Source organism: Python bivittatus, unplaced genomic scaffold (assembly GCF_059951505.1).
Source record: "Python bivittatus isolate LINGU-HERP-01145 unplaced genomic scaffold, Pbiv_v1 ctg000340_np1212, whole genome shotgun sequence".
Lineage (NCBI taxonomy): Eukaryota > Metazoa > Chordata > Lepidosauria > Squamata > Pythonidae > Python > Python bivittatus.
This window is the reverse complement of record NW_028277056.1, coordinates 3,849,945-3,875,777: the sequence shown is the minus strand read 5'-3', so window position 1 is coordinate 3,875,777 and position 25,833 is coordinate 3,849,945. Positions and strand designations below refer to the sequence as shown.

At 42.7% G+C, this 25,833-nt stretch overlaps 1 protein-coding gene across 2 annotated transcripts in view; it reads right to left on the bottom strand.

The window, feature by feature from the left end:
• The window catches only part of FCHSD2 (FCH and double SH3 domains 2), a 150,684-nt gene extending 125,131 nt beyond the window's left edge, over positions 1–25,553 (bottom strand). Inside the window, exons 1-2 of one of the 2 annotated variants that reach the window (XM_088140448.1) lie at positions 25,387–25,553; positions 22,083–22,180 (exon numbers count right to left, since the gene is read on the bottom strand). In XM_088140448.1, coding sequence (XP_087996574.1) covers positions 22,083–22,180; positions 25,387–25,407 — 119 coding nt within the window. In that variant the 5' untranslated portion in view covers positions 25,408–25,553. Of the gene's footprint in view, positions 1–22,082; positions 22,181–25,386 lie in introns of those variants that run through there. The other variant, XM_088140449.1, reaches the window with a different exon arrangement.
• Between the last annotated feature and the right edge of the window lie 280 nt (positions 25,554–25,833).

Below are 25,833 nucleotides of genomic sequence, written 5' to 3'. Positions count from 1 at the left end.
TTTAGCAATAGGGCTTCCTGGAAAGGGTTGGAAAGACAGATCCCATAGAAAGTATGGAGCAGTCTGGCCCCAAACCGAGCAGGACCTCTTCCCAGATTCAGCTGGTCAGCCAGCATCACCCACTATTCCCTCTTCAAGCCGAGGGTGAAATTCCTCTCCAGCTTCCTTGCTCCAGCTTCTGGAGCATCCAGCTAACAGGGACGACCAGGACTCCTGTGTTAGCCAAAAGGCCAGGCTTTACTCCCGAGGAGACCGGTTCTTCTGCTTACCCCAGAAACATTTAGCAACTTTCCAGGAAAAGGAAATGTGAAAAGCTGTGGCATATCTCATACCTCACGCTACTGCACAATGGTTAGTCAACAGAGACCAAGATCACAAGGCACATTTTTATTTATTTTATTTCATGACATAGACCAATGTTTCTCAACCGCAGCAACTGTAAGGTACGTGGACTTCAACTCTCAGAATTCCCCAGCCAGCATGAAGTCCACCCATCTTAAAGTGGCCAAGGCTGAGGAACACTGGTGTAGACTTAAGGAACACCCCACTCCAACTGACTTCAAGCGCCCTGTTATTAAAGAAGTTTGTATTGTATTGTTTTCCTGAAAAAAAATAATAAAAGTTTGGGTTTTGCTGCTATATCAAAGCAGTATAGGATTAAAACGTTAGTTATAAGTTCATTTACAACTGACTGACCATTCATTAAGAGACCTTCAAACCATTGTGAAATTTATCTCCATCTGCACCCCAAATAAAATGTCCATACTGTAAGATATATGAAATTATTCTTACCTACATATATGTTGACTCCCTATGAAGACTCTACCTTTGAAGAAGCGATCTTGGTTCTCCTATAACATGATTACTACCATCACAAAGCCCAGCCCGGGCCACATACAATCCCCCCCACCCCATCCCAATCTTTGGTGCAACCTCCAGAGAACTAAAAGTGGTTACTAAATAGTAATTTTTAAAGGAAAATGATCCTATTACATGCAATTAATTTCAACAAAATGCAAAGAAATGAAACAAAAAGTTTTTGCCCTTGCTGTACTCACTAGCTTTAGAAAGATGCATTCCCCTTTATAAGCTTTTGCCAGTTTAACCAAAATATATCTTAACTGGCTTGCAAATTCTTGGCCTGCCCTTCTATGAGGTCCCTTGTTGCAAATCATGACTAGATTGGCATGTTTTCAATCTGCTGGTGCACAGGCCAGTCTTGCAGATACATTCCATATTTCTTCTATGATATCAGCAGCTTTATATATGAGTTCGTGATATACCCTATCTAGTATATCAAGGACCTAGTAATCTTAAAATTTGCCAATAAGATCTTCATCTCTTCTTCATTATTTGAGTTTCTTCTTCAGACTTTCTTTCTGCATAAGGAAGATCACAAAGAGAAAGACAGAAACATTTATATTCTCTAGAGTCACACCCATCTTTCTGTAGGCACGCTATCTAGTGGGAAAAATAGACTTGGGCAGTTGCCTTCTTCACAGACCCTCAATGATTGTACAATGTCTATTCAATTTGTTGGTCAAATCATGATCAACCATGTTATACCCAGCCAATCCCTCTTCAAATGGTTGAAAAAAATTCCTGGTCCTTCAGGTCCTCCAATGGTGCCTCCATCGTCAGTGTAATTGACTTCATCCATCTTGCTGCAGTTCAGTCTCTTCTTTTCTTTCTTTCCACCTTTCCCAGCATCATGGACTTCTCAAGAGAGCGAGGTCTTTGAGCATATGATAAAGTGAGTAGGCTTGAATTGTTTGTTTATCCAATTTATATGGCTGCCCATTTTAACAAGTGACTCTGGGCAGCAAATAGGGTTAAAATAAAATAAAAACAATTATAAACATTACAAATGCTAAAATACACAGCAGCCAAGCAACATCAACCCAAATTACTACCATGACCAAGAAGCTGGTCCCTGCACAACCTCGGGGCCCCAGGCCTGGACATTATGGAATTATGGAATGCTTTGAACATAGAGTTGAAGGTTGGTTGCTGAATTAAGTAAGAAAGGTATCAGAAGGAAGTATGTATGAGTATAAATGGAATGCTTAGTGATGATCCAGCACCGAGTAGGGAATAAGGCGAGGATGTATAATGTCCCCTTTTACATGTATTAGTAGATAAATGAATAAGGAATGCTTGTAGTCATATTAGAGGGGTGTCAGCTGGGGATATGAACATGCATGTTCTTTTGTAAGCAGATAATGCTATATTGTTGGCTGGGAATCTGAATGATTTAAGATGAATGCAAGATAATTAGTATGATGCAACAAGGATATGGATCTCAAAATTAATATATCAAAGACTAAAATAGTTTGTGTACCTTGATAGGATATTTACTGAAGATGGAAAAATGGATGGAAAAAATTAAAATGTGCAGATGCTGGTGGAAATATAGTGGTAATATATGGTTTGTTGCTGGTGTGCTGAAAGAAGCAGAAATGGCTGTGGGTAAGAACATGCTTTTATCCACTTTCTTACATGGAAGTGAGAAATGAAGACATCAGGAGAAATGAAAACATACATTAAATGTACTAGGAATGGGATACTTTAGAAGTCTGTGTTGGAAAACAGATAGCGATGGGATAAAAAATGATTGGATGATGATGATGATCATCATCATTAACAACAATTTATTAAACTTGTATGCCGCCTGATAATTGAATATGGATTAAATGTAAAAATGACTGACCAGTGCAAAAGAAGAACTGAGGTAATTTGGTTGTAAAGATGGAATGAATTGGATCAAATCATAAAGCAAAAAGAAGAGTTAATCGGTTGAGAAGATGACAAAAGTAAAAAAAAAGTCATATTGGATGGATTTGATGAGATCCTGAAAAGAGAGAAGTGAGAAATTTAAAGGACAAAAAGTCATGTATGAAACAGTGGAGGGAAGTGGTGGAAATAAGGATGATTTGCAAAGACAGAAAGCTGTGAAGGCATAGCAAATGGTATTGGTATAAACTAGTTTTAACTACACCCCCCTTTTTTTCCTTCATTTCCTTTAATTTTTTTGGCTTACTATTTCTAACTCCTCTTCTGCACTTTGAAGAACAATGCTTGCCCCCAAAGGGAAGACCACAACAGGAAGGTACATATCTATGCAGTATCTTGCAGCAGAAATGCAATGCATAGGACCTCCGGTTCACGCCAATGCCTTAAATGCACCCTTGCTAACCTATTCCCTCCAGACTGTTGCTAATGTACCTCAAAGAATTTTCTGCCAGGAGGACCTTCAGGTGTGCTGTATAGCAGAAGACCAGCAAGCTGGCAGACAGTTTTAGTGAGACAAAAGCAGCAGCCGGCTGACAAAAGAATAGAATTTTAAATGTGTCACACTTTAAAGAAGCATCAAGGTCACCCAAGACAATGCCTGGATTTGCAGATGGTGATAAAGAAGATATTGTTTCATACATTCAGGGCTTTTCCACAAATGCTTTCTGAAAAGTACCACATAACAAGGAAAAAGGCTGTATAACTTGCTATACCATTTTGCTTGGTACAACCAAGTGGAATGGATAAATAATAAATTAAAAAGTGAAAGTACATCACACAGTCCACCTCTTCATATGGCATTGGCTGACATCGCTTTCAGTTTCACACCTGCGTATTTGCCATGTCAGGGCACATCAACAGGATTAATACCAAGGAGCCTCATTATTGTTTTAAGCTAACTATTAACATAGCGCCTAGGGAGTATCCACGTTACCCTTGTAAGTCATGACAAATAAAAGCACAGATACAGAGGGCAATAAATGTTTGGTTTAGCATTTGCAGTGCAAACTAGAGATATTCCATGTGCATGCAACAGGTATGGTGCTCCAAACACGTCCTTGATCTGAATACACGGTACCCTCCCAACTATCTAGCCCAAAGAAAGGAAGGTCCATGCTGGGGTGCAATTACCACTGAGAAACAAAAATGTTCAAAGGTTAAAGATTTATCCGCAAAGTTCACCACCTCTGATAAACTCCCCGTTGCCATTTCTTAGGAACCCTACCCCTAAACGAAATTCCTATGAAATTCTCTTCAATAAATTGACCTTTGTGCTACCCATCTTCTCCTGTAGAATTAATAATTGCCTCTTATTACCTCTCTAATAGTAAGGTTTTTTAAACATTTTATTTGTATTATTTTGCTCTTGGAAAAACTAGGAGCCAGGGTCTTTAGACCTCAACTTCATCTTGTTGTGTCTTCAACCTACTGTTGTATGAAACTCAGGACATTCGGAGGACCACATTATCACAGACAAGGAAAGAAACCCCCTGGAATAATATCTGCAGTTCAACATTTCCTCTCGGCAATTTTCTCTTCCTTCACCCAGGACTAGTGCCAATAAGACTGCATCTCTCAGCAAATTATACTGTCTGCATAACTTAAAGATGCCTATTGCCTTATCTGGATTAGTTGCTTCACTTCTTACTGTCCAAACCCCTGTCTGCTGCTTCATTTGTCGCAGAACTTGAGCACAGCTGCTTTCAGGGAATCCACAAAATAGTTGCCAGTCTTACGTCAACATTATTTATTTATTTATATTTCAAATCTGTCACCGCCCATCTCCCTGTGGAGTGACTCTGGGCAATTTACAGTAAAAACAGAATAAATCTGAATTAAAATAAGTAAATATTAATTAATTAAAATATGCTAAAAACAAACTTCCTTTATAATACTTCCAACATTACTATCATCAGTATATTTATACACGCACACAATATGTGTCATACGATGCGTGAACCTCCTAGTAGGTAGGATTTGATCTTGCAGAGTAGTTAGAGATCCCAGCATATAAAATATCCATGCTTGGGTCAACACTAGGTTAGGGTTGCATTTGTGGCATCCTGGCCAAACTAACTTGTAGCATCCTCATAATTAGCAAGGAATGCTGTATGTCGCACGGATGCAACTAAGGCCAAATCATCTCCAGTTTATTAAAAAGCTTTATGGGAAAGCTTCAATTGATGAAAGCCATAATGGGCTGCAAGAGGTCAACCTCTCTGGACCAATCTGAGGATGACCAAGATACACGGAAGACTCTAGTTTGGAATGTAAGAGGAGCAAATAGTAAAGAGCAAGAATTCACACATAAAATGAAAAAGCAAAAGTAATTACGTTGCATGCGCGCAAAACAAGGATGTGATACAGCTGAATGAAGGTGGAACCAAGTTCATGCACGCACGAAAGTAAAGGTGTCGGTTTCATTATGAATGAAAGGACTAAAATATATGTCAGAAAGAATGAATTGGTGCCATCTAGATAGCTGTGAATGCATATGAAAGTAGAAATCTGTAGATTAGTGATACATGTCATGTTCCAGTGGATGGAAAAAACAGATGAGCTTTGGAAAAAGCGTGCCACATTCCAAATGAATGTACCCCAGGGGAAAAGTTACATAACTAGGTAACATGAACAAGATGGGAGATTACAGAAAAAATGACTGGGCCTTTCAGAGCCTCAAGATGGAATAAGAACGGGGCAGTCTGATGAGGATCTGCTCAGAAAAATCCATTTGCTTCCAATATACGGTTTGGGGGAAAGCAATGAATATAAATCTAAAAAATTGATTGATTTTATTGTTCTTAAGGAAAGGCTGAGGATTCAAGGGTGATGAGACTTTTGAATATAGGACAGGCTGTTTTTATAGCATCCAGAGAGGATCTTGGAAAAATGGGCAGAGAGGAAAGGAAAGAAGTGAAATAAACAGGAGTGAACGTAGAACAACCACAGGAAGAGCATCCGCTGTGAAAAAGTATTAGAAGAGAGATTAATGCCCCATGAGAATGAGTGGAATGTGGACATAATGGAAGATAATGTGGGAGCTGCTTGGACTAGAGCAGGGTTCCTCAACCTTGGCAACTTGAAGATGTGTGGACTTCAACTCCCAGAATTCATGCTGGCTGGGGAATTCTGGGAGTTGAAGTCTACACATCTTCAAGTCACCAAGGTTGAGGAACCCTGGACTAGAATGAAAAACTCTGTGGAGCTACAAAAATGGAAAACATGAAACAGGATGCTTGATGGAATGAAGAAGTAAAAGAGGATACAGATGACAGGAATATGGACATAAGATTCTGCAAAATAAATAAGAACAAGAGAAAGATACTGTGTAATATGCACAGGGACAAAAAGATAGTTATAAAGAATGTAATTGAAGAGAGGAAAGAAAGGTTATGGTTAAAAGGGGCAGAAAAAATGCAGAGAAATTTTAATGGAATTTTTTTAAAAAGTGGTTTTGGAAGTGGGTGAAGGAAGCTATACTAGGAGCTCTGGGCAAAGTGAAGGGAATTGCAAGAGAACGGATTCAATTATTTGAAAGGAAACTGAAGTGAGAAAATGCTGTCAGGCAGCCAGGTAACAGATAGCCTCTAGCCACCTTTGGCTAATCTTGAAAAAGCAAAGGACCGTGTGGACGGGTCAGTGTTGAATGGGATGCAAACAGGAAACCCCAGCATTGTAGACTAGACTGAAAAGGGGAAGGCCGTGGCAAAGCACTTCCATATGCTTGCTAGAAATACAACATGGATATTATTATTATAACAATGTGAACCACAGCTCCCAGTTCTTTAGCTGGTTTTGGCCTTCAGGCACATCTTCCCAAGAACCTAGGATAGTGTTCCTCAACCTCCGCAACTTTAAGATGGGTGGACTTCAACTCCCAGAATTCCCCAGCCATGCTGGAGTTGAATTCTGGGAGTTGAAGTCCACCCATCTTAAAGTTGCGGAGGTTGAGGAACACTGACCTAGGATGTCGTAATGTATCAGCGTAGTCTATCTGCGGGTCCAAGCAGTGTGGCCCTTTGTAATTGACAAATGGAAATTTTGTCAATGCACAGATTTTCTAAGTGCCGTCCAAGGTTTTTTTGGTATGGCACCCAGTGTGCCAATAACCACTGGGACCACCATGGCCGGTTTATGCCATAATCTTTCAACTTCAGTTTTCAGATCTTGATCCCTTATGATCTTCTCCAATTCTTTGCCTTCTATTCTACTATCCACACTTGCTTTCTATTCTACTATCCACACCAATTATCCACACTTTCTTCTTTTTGACCAGAGTTCAAGCTGGTATGTTATGTGCCAAGACTTTATCAGGTTGTATTCAGAAATCCCACAATATTTTAACCTGCTCATTTTTGACTACTTTTTTAACTATATGTTCCCACCATATGATGATGATGATGATGATTTTTTTTATCCCGACTTTTTAAAAAATATATATAACTCAAGGTGGCAAATACACCTAATACCCTGCCTCCTATTTTCCCCCCAACTATATGTCTATGAAATCCCCAAAAGCTGAGTTCATCTCGAAGAAGTCTTTTTTTCCCCACACATTATATGCCCAAACAAATAAATTGCTGATTAACTCCTTTTCTTAAAAAAGCAGTAATCCAGGATGAGATATCATGACTTGGCTAAGAAAAAAAAATGATGGCGTTGCTATTTTGGGATTAGAACCCACATTTTCAGGATTCTCTTCTGTTATTCAGGAAAGTACATTTAACCCCAAGACAATATTTCAGGGCCAGAATAACTGAGTTTCAAAGAAAATAGACTATCTGCCAGTCCTGATTTCAGAGACTTTCAGATGTCCATGTTGTGTTGTTTTTGCAAAGTTTTGGCAAGTGTGAGTCTATAGGAATAAGGAGGAGAGGAATTTGCTGCTCTTACACCTAAAATTACCAACATTCTGAAATGGACCTACATGCTTTGGCACAAATTACACCCTCCTGGCATTCAACCAATCAGTCTGATAACCTAGCTGCATTCAGGAGTAATTGCTAGTTGCATCTGACGTTTTGCAAGGATTTAAACAAGCATTGGCATTATTAATAATCGGGGGTAGAATGGAAGCATGGCAGAACCTGAGATATATTTTTTGACCCATAGGTAAGAATCCTGCAGAAAGTCTGGGTTTTCAAAACTCCCCTGCTTGTTTGGGTTATGGCCGAAAGATACTAACTCTTAAATATAAGCAATTCTAGAAATTGAGATAGATAAATAGACATAAGATCTTGTAGCATTTCCCTTCCAAATATGAAACTGCTACAGAATTTGTCCTGAAAGAGTTGCAAAAGTAAATGAAAACAAATGGTGACAACAAACACTGGGTTTTCTGAATGTTTTCTCCTCGGGTTTCTTCCATGTGCTTAGCTGCAAATGTATCTGAACAAGACTAGTTATTGCTGTCCATCAAAGACCTGCTATTGGAAGATTAACGCAGGTGTTTTACTCAAGTGCAAACATATGTTTTTAAAGGGATTTACTGAGTTTACAGAACAGTTTCTCAAGTCCCTTTCCACCAGGCTATTGTTCTAAGAAATTACGTTTAGCACAGCCTTTATTTTGGACAAACTAGCATGCCCAGTGGAGCTTCTACAGGAGGACAGCCCAGGTTGAGAATCAGTGATCATTTTCACGTAGCTACACCCACATCATGTAATCAGGTTTCTACCTGAATGCTTTTACGTAAGGTCATTCATTTTCAGAGGCACACCTGGTATCTCATACTCAGTGAAGAGCTATGCTTGGAATATGATTTCAGGCATATCAAATATATGATTTGCTGTCCTTGCTTAACTACCCTCTGGCGTTTGAGCTGTTGCCAAGCACCGTCTCCTGATTTTATCACTCCATCTCCATCTTCGATAGTCTTTTCTCTAATCTCTCTCCTGCTGCCTTACTTCTCCCTTATCAAGCTATTAGCTGGACAGAAACCGTAGAAAGAAGGGTGCTGGATTCGAAGGAGCCTTCACCCTTATTGGTTTACTGTATCCTGAACATCAGTGAATGTTAGTTGCTATGGACTGGGAGACTGAAAAAGCACCCTAGAACCCAGCAAACTGCTTTTGTCCCCTGGTCAAGTAAACTGCAGGGATGTGTTGATAAAGTCACCAGGAGCTGAAATCCAATGGCATTTATTATTGGCAGTGATACGATTTCATTATCTTTATTACTGTAAACCAATCTGAAGGAGGGAGTATACAAATTTTGGGATTAACAAGACAGCTAATTGAAGGGCAGCGTTACTTTATACTGAACTGTAAACCAGCTGCAAAACAATTTGAATGAAAGAGTTAAAGCTACAGAATTCTTAGGTGGGCAAAAGACTGTTATTGCCTTGGGAATCCTTGGAAAGAGACGATTAAACTATCTGCCAGATCAGATCTATAGCCAAGCTATACAGCCCCCCTACTTTTATAAATAACATTTTGACTCAAGGTTATTATAGAATTAAGAATATGTATAATGTATTTAGAAGAAATGTGAACAGCCGGCTGGGTTTTTAGCAATCCTTTCTGCTTTTTATGCCCCAGTACTGTGATTTTTGAATTATGGCACTGATACATATAATCTGATAGAACAAATCAGTGACTAGGGTCTTAGGGTTGGAAGGCACCCAGGAGAGCCTCAAGTCCAGCCCCCTGCTCAGTGCCAGAATCCAAATTAAAGCATCTCAAACAGATGGCTACGCTTTCCAGTCCCTGCCTGACCAAAACCGGTAATCAGCCAACACTTTTCACACATGGAAGTTTCATCTTGGTTCTTCTTGCAATAGTATTAATTAGCAAGACATACGTATAACTAGCCAGGCTATTAAGTTTGGAAAATGAACTGTGATAGGCAGACTTTATGAATCAAAAGCCATTGTCTTGATTTGCCTGTTGGAAAACTGTTCGGAACACAGACAGAAATACAATCAGTTTTGATGAAGAATGCAACCTGACTCAGCCGTTTTTATCTGAGAAGTGGGATCGTACTTGGTCTGATCCACTGCCCTGCTGCTTGATCCAGCTGCCCCAGGATGCGACAGCTGTTTTTAGCAGTAGGCCCTATTATGTGATTGCATATAATGTCACAAGTTAAAAAAGAGTGAACTTTTAGAAATTAAAAAAAAGACTTCAGGTGAGAAAAAAAAACATCAAGAGATTTAGCTATCTTGACCTTTTATTTTATTTTTTCATTTTTCTTTAATATATTTGATTCCTGGATGTCCAGTGAGGATTGATGGTGAACTAGACGTCCCTGAAGGAGCATGGATGGCATTAAGAAGGAGATCGACGGCCAGACAGTGAATTCTGGCTGGTGAAATCTCTCCGGAAAAAGGAGAGGTTGTGAGATTGCCCATATATACTCCAGACAGCTGCTCCTCATGTGTAGACTGCAGGAACCAAGGTTATTGTGGTTGATTTGTGAGTCAAGGGGCTGGGAGTTAAGGAATTTCAATCAAGCTCACAGCCATAACGTAGCCTATATGGACATAAGGTTCACTGAGTCTCACTTCTTAATTGCTTTTGGAAATTATTTAACTGTTTTTCAACTATTAGGAACCTTCAGATCAACAAGTTTTATAGCACTCACCGAGTGAATTTCCTTCAATCCTTAGAGAAAGAAGTTTTAAATACAAGCTTAAGGACTTTAAAAAATTCTTATTTTGGAATAAACAGCAAAAGGTTGATTAGAATGTTGATTTTGGAAAGTTACAAATGGACTAAGGGACCAGATGGATTTGAAATAAGATTCTGAAATGAATTATAATAATCCTTCCCGTGGGAAAATGTTGTTGTTTTGAATTCTTAAAAAAAAAAAAATGATAGGATGGGACTTTGAAGGTTGGACACTAGAGGGAACCAGAAGGAACTAAATATTATAATTAAAGGAGAAGAACACCTAGGTTTGATTTACTAATACAGAATGGAGCAAAATACTTTAACATTGGACGTACTGAAAGATATTTGTGAACAATGGACCCAGAGGTTAATTTTAAGCATGTCTGCCATTATAGTTAGACTGTGTTTAAAAGAGGTTATGGAAGAGGAACAAGTTTTACCAGACAAGACTGAGACTGATTTGAAAGTGGATTTAAAAATGACAGGCTGCAAGACTGATATGGAAAAAGATGCTACACTAGATATACAAATGAAACTGGCTGATGTCTTAATAATTAAAAGGGATATAAAAATAACAAACCAAAAGAGTGACTTGGATAATTTTCCCATACTGGATTTACAAAAGAGACTTGTCAAAGTTTTGAAGGATTTTGTGAGAAGGGGCAAAAAAAAAAAAAAAAAGAAAAGAAATCAAGTTCTACGACAGTATTTGAAGAGATTAAAAATTAAGATTGTTAAAAGTAAAAGGAAGGAATATCAAGTGGGTTTATTTGATCAAGGTTAAAATAGATATGTTGTTATCTCTGTTAACCCTTAATGGACTTTTGCTGACCAGGACTGAATGGCGAGGTTTTAAGGATCTGCTTATAGATAAGAGATGAGATATGGGAAGAAGAGAATCATTTGCTGTATTTTAAAAGAAGGTGATGAGCTACTAAAATTGTTTATACTTGTGAGGAAAAGGGAAGTCATTTCTTTATATATTTCTTTTTTTTTTTTACTATATTCTTACTTTTTCTTTCTTTTCTATTTTTCTTTCAATTTTTTCTTTTCTGCACTATTTTTTTATTCTTTTTAGTTTGCATTAGTTTTATCTTTTTAATTGTAATGTTTAATAAAATTATATAGAGATAGATATTTGATTCCTGGACATCATCCAAAGGCATTGTGGGTGCAACAGCACTTGTAGATGCTGTCAGGCCTAGCCCAAGGAACTCCAAGAGACAGTGCAAATTCAGTCCAGTTATGTTTATTAGCTACAACCTCTAGCAAGAATCTTCCCAGACTGAAATCCCAGATCCCAAAGTCAGCCAGCCACAACAGTGTGAATTCCTCAGGGAGGTGCCAGTCTCATCCTCTTGTTCCTCCCACGCTCTTCTGGGGAGCTAAGAAAATGTTTATCTCCCTGAGCCTGGCCTTCATCATTCCATTCCATCACAGATGCTGACCTGGGCCTCAGCCTGTCCAGACGCCAGGCACCAAAGCAATGCTTAAGACTAGAGGACAGAGGGAATGGCCTTGAGGGACAGGAGGAAGAGTTGCTGCTAAGACAATAGTCAGGTAAAAGAGGACTGAGTTCGAGGCAGGAATGTAACATATATAAACATCTCATACAAGCCCCTCCCTAGTTCACAAAAAGATAAAGGGAGGGAGGAGGCAGGCACATTCAGACTTGCAAGATTCTTTTACTATAACTTTATAATAAAAGCAGTATTGGCCTATGTGACTTTGTTTCCTAGTCTGGTCTACCTTGAAGGGCTGACAAGGAAAGTACCAAAATCCAGTCTGGGATGTTCTGCATGCAGGATGCATCTTCTATCACTCAACTGCCACCTTCCTAAAAGGTGGCAGGTGGCCTGACTTAGAAAAGAGGCTACTTTTTTGGACGACATTGTTCCATACCATCCTAAGCCGGAGAAATAAAACCGGGATGGCCCATCATTAAGATTACGAACCGCTTTGCAGCATAGGTGTGCCATTACTCAAAAGCCACACTTTCTACTAGCAGCTTGAGATCAGCGTCAACTGCATTATTCTAGCAGTGTCCCTCTGGCCTGTTTCAAAACGAAGCTTTAGGGCAATTAGATGTTATGAAAATAGCCAACTTACTGGAACTAATTAAACGATCATGTAGGCTTCATACTGGACCAAATTCCAGCCTGAGTTAAGTGAAACAGCAGCACATTGTTTCAGGCGGTTACTATTTTATCCACAGACAATTACGTTTATTACCTATCCATTTCTATTTAAATGGGATAGCTGAGAAGGGGGCTGCATTTTCTTAGCCCATGCTGACAAGGCTCTCTTGCCCAGTAGACAGTTCCAATATTTTTAGGTACTCATACATGAGTCATTATAGTATATGAACAAGTAGCTGGCAGGTCCAACTCAGACATATCTGTGAAATTCTGATTTACAGAGAGCATCAAGTTTTTATATATCAGAGGCATCTATAGACAGTTGACTCAGTCTGACTTACAGCTATATTTTCTGGCACAGATGGAAAGAAGGGAAAACCTGCCTTAATGTCTCACTCTGAGCCAGGAATCCTGATGTGTGTGAACTAGCGATGTTCTTGTGTGTGGAATCTACTTGCTTTGATCCTCCATTTGAAGTCAGAGCACAAATCACCAGCACAGGGAGCTTACTGTAAAACCAGATATAGGATTATGGCTCATTTGTGCTGAAGCAAGCCAGGGTTGTAAACCAGCTGAACCAAGCTTTGTTTTACGGGCGTAAGAATCTGGGCCTGTTCAAGTGGAATAAACCACAAATTTAATATCAAGTATCATGCTAAATTATCCTTGTCTTTTTTGTTTACCAGCTTGGGGCATGATCCAAACAGTCGCCGTTTTTTAGCTTTTATATTTTCTTGCATTTTTATAGTTTCACTATTGGTTACTATATGGCTGTTCTTATTGTGTTTAGCTGCTCCGTGTGGCTTTGCAAGGTGGGTGGCCATATAAATCTACTAAATAAAACTAAATAAGGCTTGTACTGTCATTTTCTAAACCAGAATTTCTGTTGGTAAGAGCCAAGGAACTATGGACATTATTTTGACCCCTCTGCTCTTTCATAAGCTCTTTTCCATAGGTCAGTTTGCACTAGGATTGAGGATGCACAAACAAATCTCTGGAGGTGGTAGATGGGCAAGGATTCTACCTAAAATCACATTAGCCTTAGTCCTTAATGTGCCACATCACCCACAGAGAGCAAGAGCAAGGCCAAGAAAGTACACTAAGGAAAAACATTAATACTGCAAGGTGATATCCAAGTAGACAATGCATTACAAAGGAGGAAGAGGAAGAGGAGGAGACAGTGCCCTGTTTGCAGCAGATGTATACAACTTTTCCATGGCAAGGTTGGAACACCCTTAAAAGACAAGATTTTCAGTATTTGGTATTAAAAGACTGTTTAGAAAAGGATTTAAGAAATTCATGGTGAGTGAGTGTTGATCCACAGCATTGGCTGTTCCAGCTGAAGAAAATATCCAGGTTCAATACACAGTTAACCCACTTGATCAGAACTAATGACAATGGAGGGCCACCCACTTTTCTCCATGTTCTGGCATCTAGAAGCATCTAGCTGTTAAGAGCTGGCACGCAAGATGAGAAGAATGTTGGCCTCATCTGTGGCTGTCGTCAATACTATTTGACTACAATGCGACTTGCTGGACTTATTTAATGGAATCCGTTCTCAAACAATAACAAGGAGTCCAAGCCCCTAGAGAGGGCATCCACATAGACAAGACTAGGCCATAAATGAAACTTCATCCCATATATATTTCCTCTTCTAAGGAGTCCTCACCAGGCTTCACTCCTCTTCCTTTTTTGCAAGCCAAGTTGGCCAAGGTTTACAGTCTTATAGGAAGCTTTTCCATGACAGATTTCCCAGCAAAAAACAAGCGATCCCTTCATCAACAGGAGAAGATCAGACAGCTTTAGAATACATGGTTAGCGGCAGGTGGAATGAGTTACCCATGTACCCGCAGCATATGCCCTGCAGCTACTATGTATGGATTTATATTCTTAGGCTGCATATTTAACTTGTTTCCTGCAGAGAGGGGATTTCTGCAGGTCTGCAATTTGGGTGCAGTTTGTAAGTAAACTGCTAAGACAGCTTATATTGGTCTTCTCCAACCTGGTGCTCTCAAATGTATTAATCGTGTAGGCTCTGAATACGGCATTTGCACTCTAACGTTTCTGGAAGAAACCGGGTTTAGGAAGACTGGCTTAAATAAAAAAAGCTAAGCTTGAGTGCACTTTGCGGAGTATCAGTCTGTCCTTCAACCATGACAATCTATATTCCAGAGAGATGTGAACATCTTCACCTTGAAGATGAATTAGTATGCCAAATATTCATCTTCAAGCTTGCATAGTTGAAAAGATTTCAGTATTTGCTTTTTTAAGCTTTGTACCTAAGCAAGAAAAAAATATTTTATATGCCCAAAAAGGGCAAGCCAAAAATCAAACCGCATACACACTCACACGTTCTGGCTACCCAATCACATATGGGCGCCACAAATGAGAGCGAAAAAATCCAGCTGTTCTATTACAACGACCTACACACTCACCTACTAGGTAGTCTAGCTAACCTCACAATACAGAACATTTAAATTTAGATTTCAAGAAATAGTAATGTTCCTTGCAGATTCAATTTACAGAAGGCAGATTGTATAAATTTTCCATATCATAAAAATAGCTACTTCTACAGAATAACCTGTGCTGATCTGAAAAATGCCAGTTCCCTGTGAAATATATTAGAAGAATAAAACAGCAGGTACTGGTAGAACAGTTGTGTACATTTACGTTTATTAACCACCTTTATCCCAAACTAGCTGCCCATGGAACAGTTTCAAAATATAACCATGCCCCTTTAGATTAAGATGAGTTACACATCTGTTCCTACTCTCAGTTCAGGATTGCATGTATCCCACATGGATCCAGATCTCTGGTACGGCAGTTCTAGAATTTTAATATACAGGATATCTGCCCTCCAGCTAGCACACCAAGGAGAGAAACACCTGGAGAGTTAACACCACCACACCATACCACCCTTCCCCCAATGGCTAAGAACTGCTTTTAGAAGTAAAGCCCAACACATTTTGGACCAGAAGACAATCTGGAATCCTAGATCCATTAGACTACACAGAAAATGCTTCTCAAATTCTGGAGGAATTTGTGGGTGTGGTCACTGGCAACAAACTGAATGAAATACAGCAGGATAGGACCGTCGCTAGAAGGGCTAACACAGTTCATGACTGAATCAGAAAAAGCAGTGCACCAAAGATTCATGAAGTCCTTATTCCTCTCTACTCATTGCTGGCGAGGCCATGTATGATTCTGGGCACCCAAGATGATCCAGGGGCGAGAGGACATGTCTTACGAGGAGAGGCTGAAGGAATGAGGATGTTCAGGCTGGAGAAAAACATGACTTAGGAGAGACATGACTGCCACGTTCGGGTACATAAAGGAGAACTGCAGGGAAGATGGTCAGGAATTATCTTCCCACGGCCACAGAAACTAGGATGAGTAATACTTATTGATAAGGTAAGATGTGTACAACAGTGGGACAGCCTTCCTATGGAGGTTGTAGGTTCTTCATCTCTGGAGGTATTGAAGAAAAGGCTGGAGAGGCACCTTCCGAGGATGGTTTAATGGATTCTCCTGCACTTTTTAGAGAGCTGGACTAGATGATCCTTGTGGAGTTTCCAACTCCACAATTCCGTGATGCTATGATTCTATGACTTGGTACAAATTAGCACAACAAATATCGCTCTTAAAATGGAGAGAGAAAGCCCAACCTTAGGGCTAACTAGAGTTTTACTTTCTACTAGGCCATTTATGACAAGGGGGGCATTTTTTTCACCTAGTCCCTGCAGCAGGAAAAAAAATGGGGGATCTGCGAAAGGGCAGGGGTGCATGCAAGCTGCAGGATGCCCACCCTGCTTTATTATTTATTAATTGCCTTATTCCAAGAGGTCAATGCGGATTTGATTTTAGTTCCACAGCCACTGCCCTTTGAGGTAGGTAAATCAGAGAGAAGGCATGATGGGTATTCTCACAATTTACTGAGTTACTCCAAACTAATTAAATGGGGTAGGTTCCCACAACATGCTAAAGCACAAAAAATGTAACTAAGCTTAGCACATTATGCAAATGCATCTGCTCAGTCTTTACCTGACCTTGGTACGCAGGTTGTATAAACCCAGCCTGACCCTCCAGATGTTACCATCCCTTTCTAAATCCACATCAAGTATAACATGCCTTATAGATCTACCTACTGAATTAAATCAAAGCCATCCACTGACACGCTTTTGCACAGCATTTTAAATTGGAGATGTATTCCTGCCCATATCTGGATCCAGGTAACAATGAACATTGTGCCAGTATTATGCTCTTTTTCAAGCATTCAGTACATCAACATGCACAAATGGGCTCTGTGAAGCAAACCTGTCAATCTGCCTTTGCAGAAACTGTCGTGTTCTGCGAACGAAAAGCATCTGCTCAAATTCCGATGTGCAGCAGCGTCTCTTTGCATCTGCAGGTGCTTATCATGAACGGAAGACAACGGAAGTCAGTCGGGGGTCTAAAAAGAATCACTATCAGAGCAAAATGCAGAGTCAAGATCGTATAGGAAAGGCTGGCCAGCTTCAGGGCATAGGGTCCCTTCTTGCCAATCTTCAGGTTGTTTCTGCACCTGTCCATTTCTTTTAAGAGCAAGCATGGAGTTTATACTTCTATAGCCCAAAAACTGACCTCCTGCAAAAAGCAATCTAGAGGTTATGAACAAAGGCACACTTGAGTGCCGCTTCTCAAGCAGATCTGCTGCCAGAAAGAGCTCCGGTTGGAGTCTAACCACCCTCTCCTTGCCAAGTAGCAATTCTGACCGGGAATGTAGGAATGCCCAGGATAATTACTAGGTCAACCCTGAAGCACCTGCATTACTTGTTCCCAGGATTTCTGGAACACTTTGAATCCAAAATTTTTCCTCTGCAAAGGAATACAGATTAGCGTATGGTCTCAATGCTTTGCTCACTCATTGTCTGGTCTCCCTCAGCTCTCAAACAAAACATTACAGAACGTATTTCTCAGATCACAAGGGCTCAGAGAAGTAGGTTTAGTGTAGCAAAACTATGAAGCCATTACAAAAGAATTCCACTAACTGCTATGCGTATAATGTGAGATCTATTTATAAGAACGAATGTTCCAATTTCTTAGGTCTCTTTCTCCCCTCCTCACTGTGTAATGGGCTAGACATGATTCTCTTTTGGGAGGAAGATACGGTTTCCATCTGTTCCTCATTTGGGTAACACCCTGATCTAGTATCAGGTTGTTTATTTTTGACCACGTGAGAACTTTCACTCTTGTTTCTCTACAGTTTTTCTCCTTGCCTTTCCCTTCTCCTCTGTCCCCGAGACTGGAGCTAGTTAAAAGTCACAAAATCCCTGCTTTTCCATGTTTTAGAATAATCACCTGGAAAGCAAATATCATACAACTTCGGAGCTGCCAAACTTATCAGAAGTCAAAAGTTTGCATCTCTGCTTGGGGCTCTCTTTGGAGTGTCCTGTACATATGACAGCTCTGAAAATGGCTTGAAACTACTCGGTGTGACCAAAAACATGAACTTAAAATTCTTAACAGGAACACATAAGGAAGTAATCCTATATCAGCAGAACTTTATCAACTGCCCTGGTCCAATTCAAAATCCTGCTTTTGATTTTCAACAGTCGTAATGGTTTGGCATCGTATTACCTAAAAGCTGCATGCTCCCTCATACATCTCCCTAAACTTTAACAATGTCTTCAGGGTTCTCTTCCTCATTGCAAGAAACGCAGCAGCGAGGCAGACAAGAACTACTAGTAAGAAAGATTTCTTAGGATGTGAAATGCCCTCTCAAGAGAGATCTGTCTGGTGTGGTCTTTACAGTAAATGAAGTCCTGAAGCAAAGAGAATTAGTAGGCAAGCAAACCCTTAATTTTATTGACAAATGGAAATATCTATTAACACAAATGGGGATTTCAACACATGCATAAAATAGCAAGGGGGATTTTACACATGCACAGAAGAATAGAGTTGTACATCAGCTAAACTGAGGTTGGACTGGAATATTCTGAAATATTGAAAAGGAAATTAAATGAATAAATCTGTTGCCTTGCAAGTCCCTTCAAACCCTCTCTTTAAAATCTCCAGTGCATCACTAACTACATTTAAATGTAGAAGTGTTAATTAATTAACCTCCAACAATTAACAATGCATATTTGACATCTAAATTAATTCAAAGCCCTTATGATTGGGGAGGGGGCAATCTTCTCACTGCCAAGATAGGTAATCAACACCACCTAAAGCTTATTAGAAACTTTCAGCATCTGCACATTTTCCAACAACCATAAGAGCAAACAGCAATGTAGAAATTAGTTGTTGGCTGACAGGAGATTTTTCAGTTCATATTTAAAAGATCATAAAGTGGGAGGGAGAAAAGTGCGTTGCCACTTAATTAACAATACATTTTAAGAATTCAGTGAATCTTTATTGCATTCAGAAGTTGTAATGGGGGGGGGAGCTCTGAGTGCCAGAAATATTGGAACTTTGGATGTTGCCAATCCTTGCTTATTTATTTATTTATTTATTAAACTTGTCCCCGCCCATCTCCCCCCAATGGGGGACTCTGGGCGGCTTACAACATATTAAAACAATAAATAAATATACAGTTAAAATTTAAAGAGGACACATTTACAAAGAATAAAAGGAAAAATCCAGGAGGCTGATGGAAGCAACACCAGGCCTCTAGGGGGCTAGCCAACCCCATATCTGATGGCCTCCCTCCCCACCCCAGGCCAGAGGGCAGAGCCAGGTCTTCAAGTCCCTCCGAAAGGCCAGGAGTGAGGGGGCCTGTCTCCCCTCTGGGCAAGATGTTCCAAAGGGCGGGGGCCACCGCAGAGAAGGCCCACCTTCTGGACCCCGCTAGTCGGAGTTCTTTTGCCGAGGGGGTCTGGAGCATGCCAGGGAATTCTGGGAGTTGAACTCCATACGCCTCAAAGTTGCTGAAATTGAGAAGCACTGCTATAGAGGATGAATTAATTAGTAGAAGGGATTCTTCTCCTGCACCTAGAACAGGGCCTGATTCTGAGATGAACTACTGTACGAAGCATTGTATCAAGCAGGAGAACAGGGATCTCAAACACCACAGCAATAGGAATTCCAGGTCAGTTCCTTGCCATGACTCAAAACAGAAATCAACGGTAGCAAAATTCTCCACTGTCGATGCCCCTGCGTATTTCTGTCTATGAACCATTTCCTTCCTATCTTGCACTGAAAAGGTCTGATATCTGTGTTATAATAGAGCCTTAATTTGCTAAGCTGCTGAGGAAAGACAGTATCAGTTTATCATTTAAAAATTGCTATGTGACCATTATAAATAAGATGTCATCTCCCATCCAGAAAAATACCCCATCAGTAGTGTCCATGGGGGCGGGGGGGGGGGGAAATCACCTTACACCAGTGTTGTCCAAACTTGGCCACTTTAAGATGAGTGGACTTCAACTCCCAGAATTCTCCAGCCAGCCATGCTGGCTGAGGAATTCTGGGAGTTGAAGTCCACTCATCTTAAAGTGGCCAAGTTTGGACAACACTGCCTTACACCATCTTTTGCCTCTTTTCACCCCCCCTGCTGCAGACAGCACCGTACCCCTGCCAAGTATTTCAGACTTTAGGACAGCCTGCACAACAAGGGTGGTGTTAATAAATTAAAAATAATTGCGAGCCACAAAGAAATAGCTGATGCCCTGATCAGCTGTTTGGTGGCTAGCAATGTGGCAGAGCGCTGGCAAAGTTTGGAGGCACTGGAGGCGCTCGGCAGCGTCCCTTTTAGGGTGGTGGCAGCGGATTGATTGATTTTTCAAAAACCACCAGCGGGCCACACAAGGCTGCTTGAGTACTGTGTCCAACGAACGCTAAGAAAAATTCAGAAAAAGTATTATAACTTCAGAGAAGAGCAGTAAGAATGAACATGGGACTGCATACTAAACCATATGGGGAACGACGGAAGGACCTGGGGGTGTTTAACGTTGGGAGAAGATGAATGTGGTGGGATATGATCACCCTCTTCAAATACCACAAAGGATGCCAGACAGAAGGTCAAGATCTGTCCTCCATTGTTCAGAGCACAGGACACAGAATGAGAGCCTTAAGCCAAAGGAGGGCCAATTCCAGTTGAGTGATGGAGAAAAGCTTTGCAATGAGAAAAAGCTCTCTGACTGGGGAATCCGACATACAGAGTTGTAACATTCGCAACACAGAGTGACAGTGGCCTCCACTTGATTGGCCTCAAGAGAGATTTCCAACCCCAGAGGTCTATGATATATCTAGTAAGGACATTTAACAAATATAATACTTCCACTGCATTTTACAACACATCCAAAAATTTAAGAAACACAATACTTTCTAAATAAAAAGTACCTTGTTTGTTTTTGTGGTTAAGACAAAACAACTTTTTAAAGTTTGAGGCACTGGCCGTGCACTCGCCATGCGTGCATTATTGATATAACTGGGTGTTGAGTTTAAACAGATGAGAGCATAACCTTGACAAGACTCTCTATAGCTCTTACAATTTCTTCCGCGCTCATAACATAAGCATCAGCAGCTACCCCTCCCTTTCAGCATCTGTTCCCTAAAGACAAGCTTTCAGAGGAAGACCAACTTTAAGACTCACAGAACAAATGCCATTATCATAAAATGCAATCCCTGTCGATGGAAACATCTACAGACAATAAGCCAGCCCACTTAGCAATTTCTGTGCAAACAAAACCAAGCTAGTATTCTTACAGCAACCTTTCCAACACAACGCCATGATGATCTTAATGCTTGACAAGCATTCTGTGACAGGTAACTATTGACAGACACGACAGCTTTATCAAGCTCAGTGCTCTCTAATTTGCTATGAACGTCCCCTGAACTGCCACTTTATATGGAGTAATTTGCAAGGCTCTGTAATCTCGCTGGATTTGCAATTAGAAAGCCCACCACACTGATGTCTATTGATTACATGTAAATATTTCTTCACATGCCTATCCAAGAAATCGATCGTCTCTAAACCAAGCCAATGATTATTTCTCAACGTGTTTATCCGATATACTTTAATCCTCATGGATTCTTTAAAAATAAACATGGATAAAATGCTAAGGAGAAGGAAGTCCTATTAAGGCCAGTAATACTATAGTGGTAGGAATCAGGAGTTCCTTACTGATCACGGTGCACTGTTTTCTAGGAATTGGATGCATAAATGCAATGAATAAGTACACTGTATAAATGCCATTTATCTTGCTGAACTTTCTGAAAAGCTATTCAGAAGCCACTTCAGAGAATTACCACTTCTGGTCCTTTTTAAGGTGAAGCTGGCAAGAATCTGACAGGCTTCTAGAGGCAAAGGGAAACTGCCGAGGCGCCTCAATCATTTTGGATTGTTCAAGTCACATCTTTGTAACTGCTCCGCTTTCCAATTGGGAAAGCATGTATTGTGTTAGTTCCAGTTATAATTTCCAGCTGTGGCAATGCCTTAAGAGTTTTAAAGCAGGAAATCTAAAAGGAAATTCCATCAGTTCCTGGAGTTTTGTAACCCAACTGTTGTTCCAAAAAAGGAGCTATTACAAGAATCAGAGAACTTTTGCTGTAACTTTACCTCATGTCTTCAAGTAAGTCGCATTCTGCCTGATGCTTAGCTTGAAGTTTTGACATCTGCTCAGCATGAATGAGTTTCAGCTCTTGAGTAATTTTCACCTAGGGAAAAAACAAGCATAGCTTTCAATACAGTACATTCTTTTCTCAAACTTCTTTCTTGTTTAATACTATAAATGTGGTAAGTGATAGACCTCTAATTGCTAAACATTGCAGTTCCACTACATTACAGATCATCCCCAACAGGTTTACTGTGGCCTAGCTTTCTTGAAAGACAGAAAGCCCCACTGTTTTATGTCAACATAATTTTAGAGACAGAAACAGTTCGATCTCCCTTAGAGCAATCTAAGATGAAAAACATCCCGTATTATGAACGATATCACAAGCAAGGTACTCAAATAATCAAATACCTTGTTCTCATGATTTGAACTGCTGAAAAGTCACCTTATACTCAAGTGACGCTGCATCATGTGAGTCTGAGCCAAAAAGAAACAACTCACCAATAATTCCAGCAGTCAGGAGACACACTTAAAAGTTGTGCAAGTTCATTTTTAAAAGACAAATCAATATAAAGGAAAAGCAGCCTTATTCGTCTCCATTCTTGCTACAGTCAACAATCAAGAAACTGGACTACATTATTTGAATTTTAAAAGTTTAGAACTTCAAATATTCACTGGTGTATTCCGCTTTGATCATTTCTAAACACTGAAAGATAAATTAGCTCACAGAAGCAGTTTGAAAAACAAGATCAATAAATACGGGGGGGGTGTGTGAAAAAAATGGAAACACCCCCCAAAGAGCTAATGGGAAAAAGAACCTGTAATGTATTCATTGTAGGGAAAGCCATGTTAGTCTATGGTAGCAAAAAATCTGAAGGAGTAGCTCCTTTTCCAATTACCTCATTTTATTAAAAGGCAGAAGCTACTCCCCTCCACACTGCCCCCTTTGCAGCCCCAGATGAGCTCGTGAAAGCTGATGCCTTTTAATAAAATGTGTTAGTCAGAAAAGGAGCTACCAGACTTCTTCAGATTTTTTGGCAAGGAGCTCATGAGGTAAGCTGTAAATGCAAAAATGTGTGTAGCCCCCCAAATGAGGTACCCATTCTTAACAGATTCATTGTGTAATAATAATCATACGTGGTGTGTTCTGCTTTCTCCACTGGTCAAGGATGCCTTTCTAGTTCACCATGTAGAAATCACCAGGTTTCAAGCAGATGCTTAACAACATGCCAGGGCCAACTGTCACGTTCCAGGAATGAGTATTAGAGATGCTCTGGCAAATGGCATTTTTAAGACTTTCCTTTTTCTGTTATAACAACGCTGTGCTCCGTTCTATAAATAGGGGGGGAAAGCCCAACTTTTTTCTGTATTCTAAAGAAGAACAAAGACTAGGGGGGGGAAACTCGCAGAAACGAAGCTGATCAAGTAATCTGCTATTATCTCAGCCCTGAGAAGTTTCTCCTCAGGACGGACCCCACCCATTCCTCACACCTCCGAGGGACGCCCAGTTCTTCCGCAGGGATCTTTCCGAGCAAGAGCAAAACCATGCCGAGGAAAGAAGTCTTAATTTTCTCAACAGAAAGAGAATCCACCCTTCTTTTTTTTTTTAACCGAAAGGCTAAACTTGCTTGCATTTCTCCTCCAAACAGCCCAGGAAAGAAATTTCCCCAAGCAAAGCGCATCCTCCTGAATGGAAACTTCAGTGCCTCCCCCGTGAAACTGAAATACGGAGGTTGCATGCAATGTAACCAAACGGGGTGTAAACGGGGCAAAGCTTGGTTTGCCTGGCTGAGCCGACCCGCTAAACCCCAGTGCCAGGGAGGCCGAGAGCAGCATCCTTGGCCCCTCCCTCCCTCCCTCCCTCCCTCCCCACTGGGAAGCCCAGCCTTTTGTTGACAAAAATTAAACCTCTTCCCTGATGAATTTTAGCCAGGTCTGAACACGCACGCACACATTGGTGTGGGCTGTTGTTGTTGTTGTTTTAACAGTACACACATTTATTTTACATTGTGCTGAAGCATATGGTGTGTTATAGCATGCAAGGAAGATAGCCCTTGGGATTCCCGGGCAGTGTGTGCAAGGAGAGCCCCGTAGATCTGTGGGATCCTTCATTCCGGGGACTGTGCCCTGCGCTCCTCTCGAGTCACCAGCACGACAGCTCCAGCTCGTCCCTTCTTGGAACTGCTGGCCGGACAGAAGCATCCTGCAGGCCCAGCCGTCCGAGCGGCCTGGACACGGCCCCTATAAATAGCCTTCATGCACCAGGCCAAGCTGGCAATTCCTCCCCCTTGACCCAGGTCAAGAAGAAAGGCCTTGCAATCAGGGGGGGAATATGAGTTTGGGGGCTTCAGCCCAGGGACCATCCCAATCAGCCAGCTGGCCAGCTCCCAACCTCCTTGGCCGGTCAAAGCCAACTTAGGACCCCAGACCCGGCAGCAGCCCTTCTGGGCCCCCAACGCGGCCTCGGCGCTCGCTCCTTCCTGCCTGGCCCCACAGGCTGGCTGGGGATGATGGGAGTTGTGATCCAGCGCCTCTGGAGGGAACCGGGGCCGGGGAAGGCGGCCTGAGCTGAGCTGGCGCGAGCAGCCCGGCCGCTCCGGGTCCCCGCCGGCCCTACCCCGGGGCAGCGCGGGCGCCTCTGCCGTTTCCAGCCCAGCAGGGCCGGCTCCGCTCTCGAGGGCCAGCCGGAGCCCGCGGCACCGCTGCGGTCCCAGGCCCACCGCCGCAGCATCCGACCCAGCGTCCCGTCCGCAGCCCTTCGCCACCCCGCGCTGCGCCCGGCGGCGGCGTCCCCACAACGGCCGAAGCCTGCCCCGGGCGCGTGTTCTGCGCCGTGGGAACGCTGCCCCCGGGTCGCTCCGGATTTTCTGCATTACCCGGAGCGTTACCTCGGAAGGCATCCTGTGGCAGCCGGGCTGAGGGCGCTGCGCGGACCGCCTCAGCCCCCCCCGCAGCCCCAGCCGCCCCGGCCCTCCACAGCCCGCCCCCCCAGCCTCTGCGGATCCCGGCAGCCCCCCTCCTCCCCCTCCTCCCCGCAGCCCCCAGCCGCCCCTCCCTGCCCCGCCCCGCCCCCAGACGCGCACCCCGAGGGCCGTGGCCCCTCCGCAGACCCCGGGCAGGTCGCCCCCGCCCCCGCCTCGCCCCCGGCACAGCGACGCCCGCGCCCCGCACGACCCCCTTGGCAAGCCCCCCCACCTCCCGGGGAGCCCCTCCCCGCCTCGGAAGCCGGAGGCAGCCCCGGCCGCGAGCGCCGGGGGGCCCGGCATCCCGCTCCCCGCCGGGCCCGACCCCCGCCGCCTCCCTCCTCACCTTCCTCGGCGGCGGCTGCATGGCGGCGGCGGCGGCGGCGCGGCCGCTCTCGGCCTCCACATCAATCCTCCCCCGCCCGGAACGGCGGCGGCAACTGCCAGGCGGGCGCGGAGCGGAGCGGAGCGGCGGGGGCGACGCCGGGCCGGGCCGGGCTCCGATGCTGCTGCTGCTGCAGCGGCGGCGGCGGCGGCGGCGGCGCGGGGGCTGACGAACGGAGGGGCGTGGCCGGGGGCGTGGCCCGGGGCGTCTCCACCGGGCTCCCCGCCTCCTCCCACCCAGGGGCGGGGGAGGAGGGCGTGCCCGCGCATGCGCAGGAGGCCTCGCGCCCGTCAGCCAAAGAGCGCGAGACCTCGGAGCGAGGCGGGTCTCCCACTTATAAAAAAACCCGCGCGATGACGCGCCCCATCATCCCACAGGTAGGAGTTGCGGTCAAGGGGGAGGGGTCCT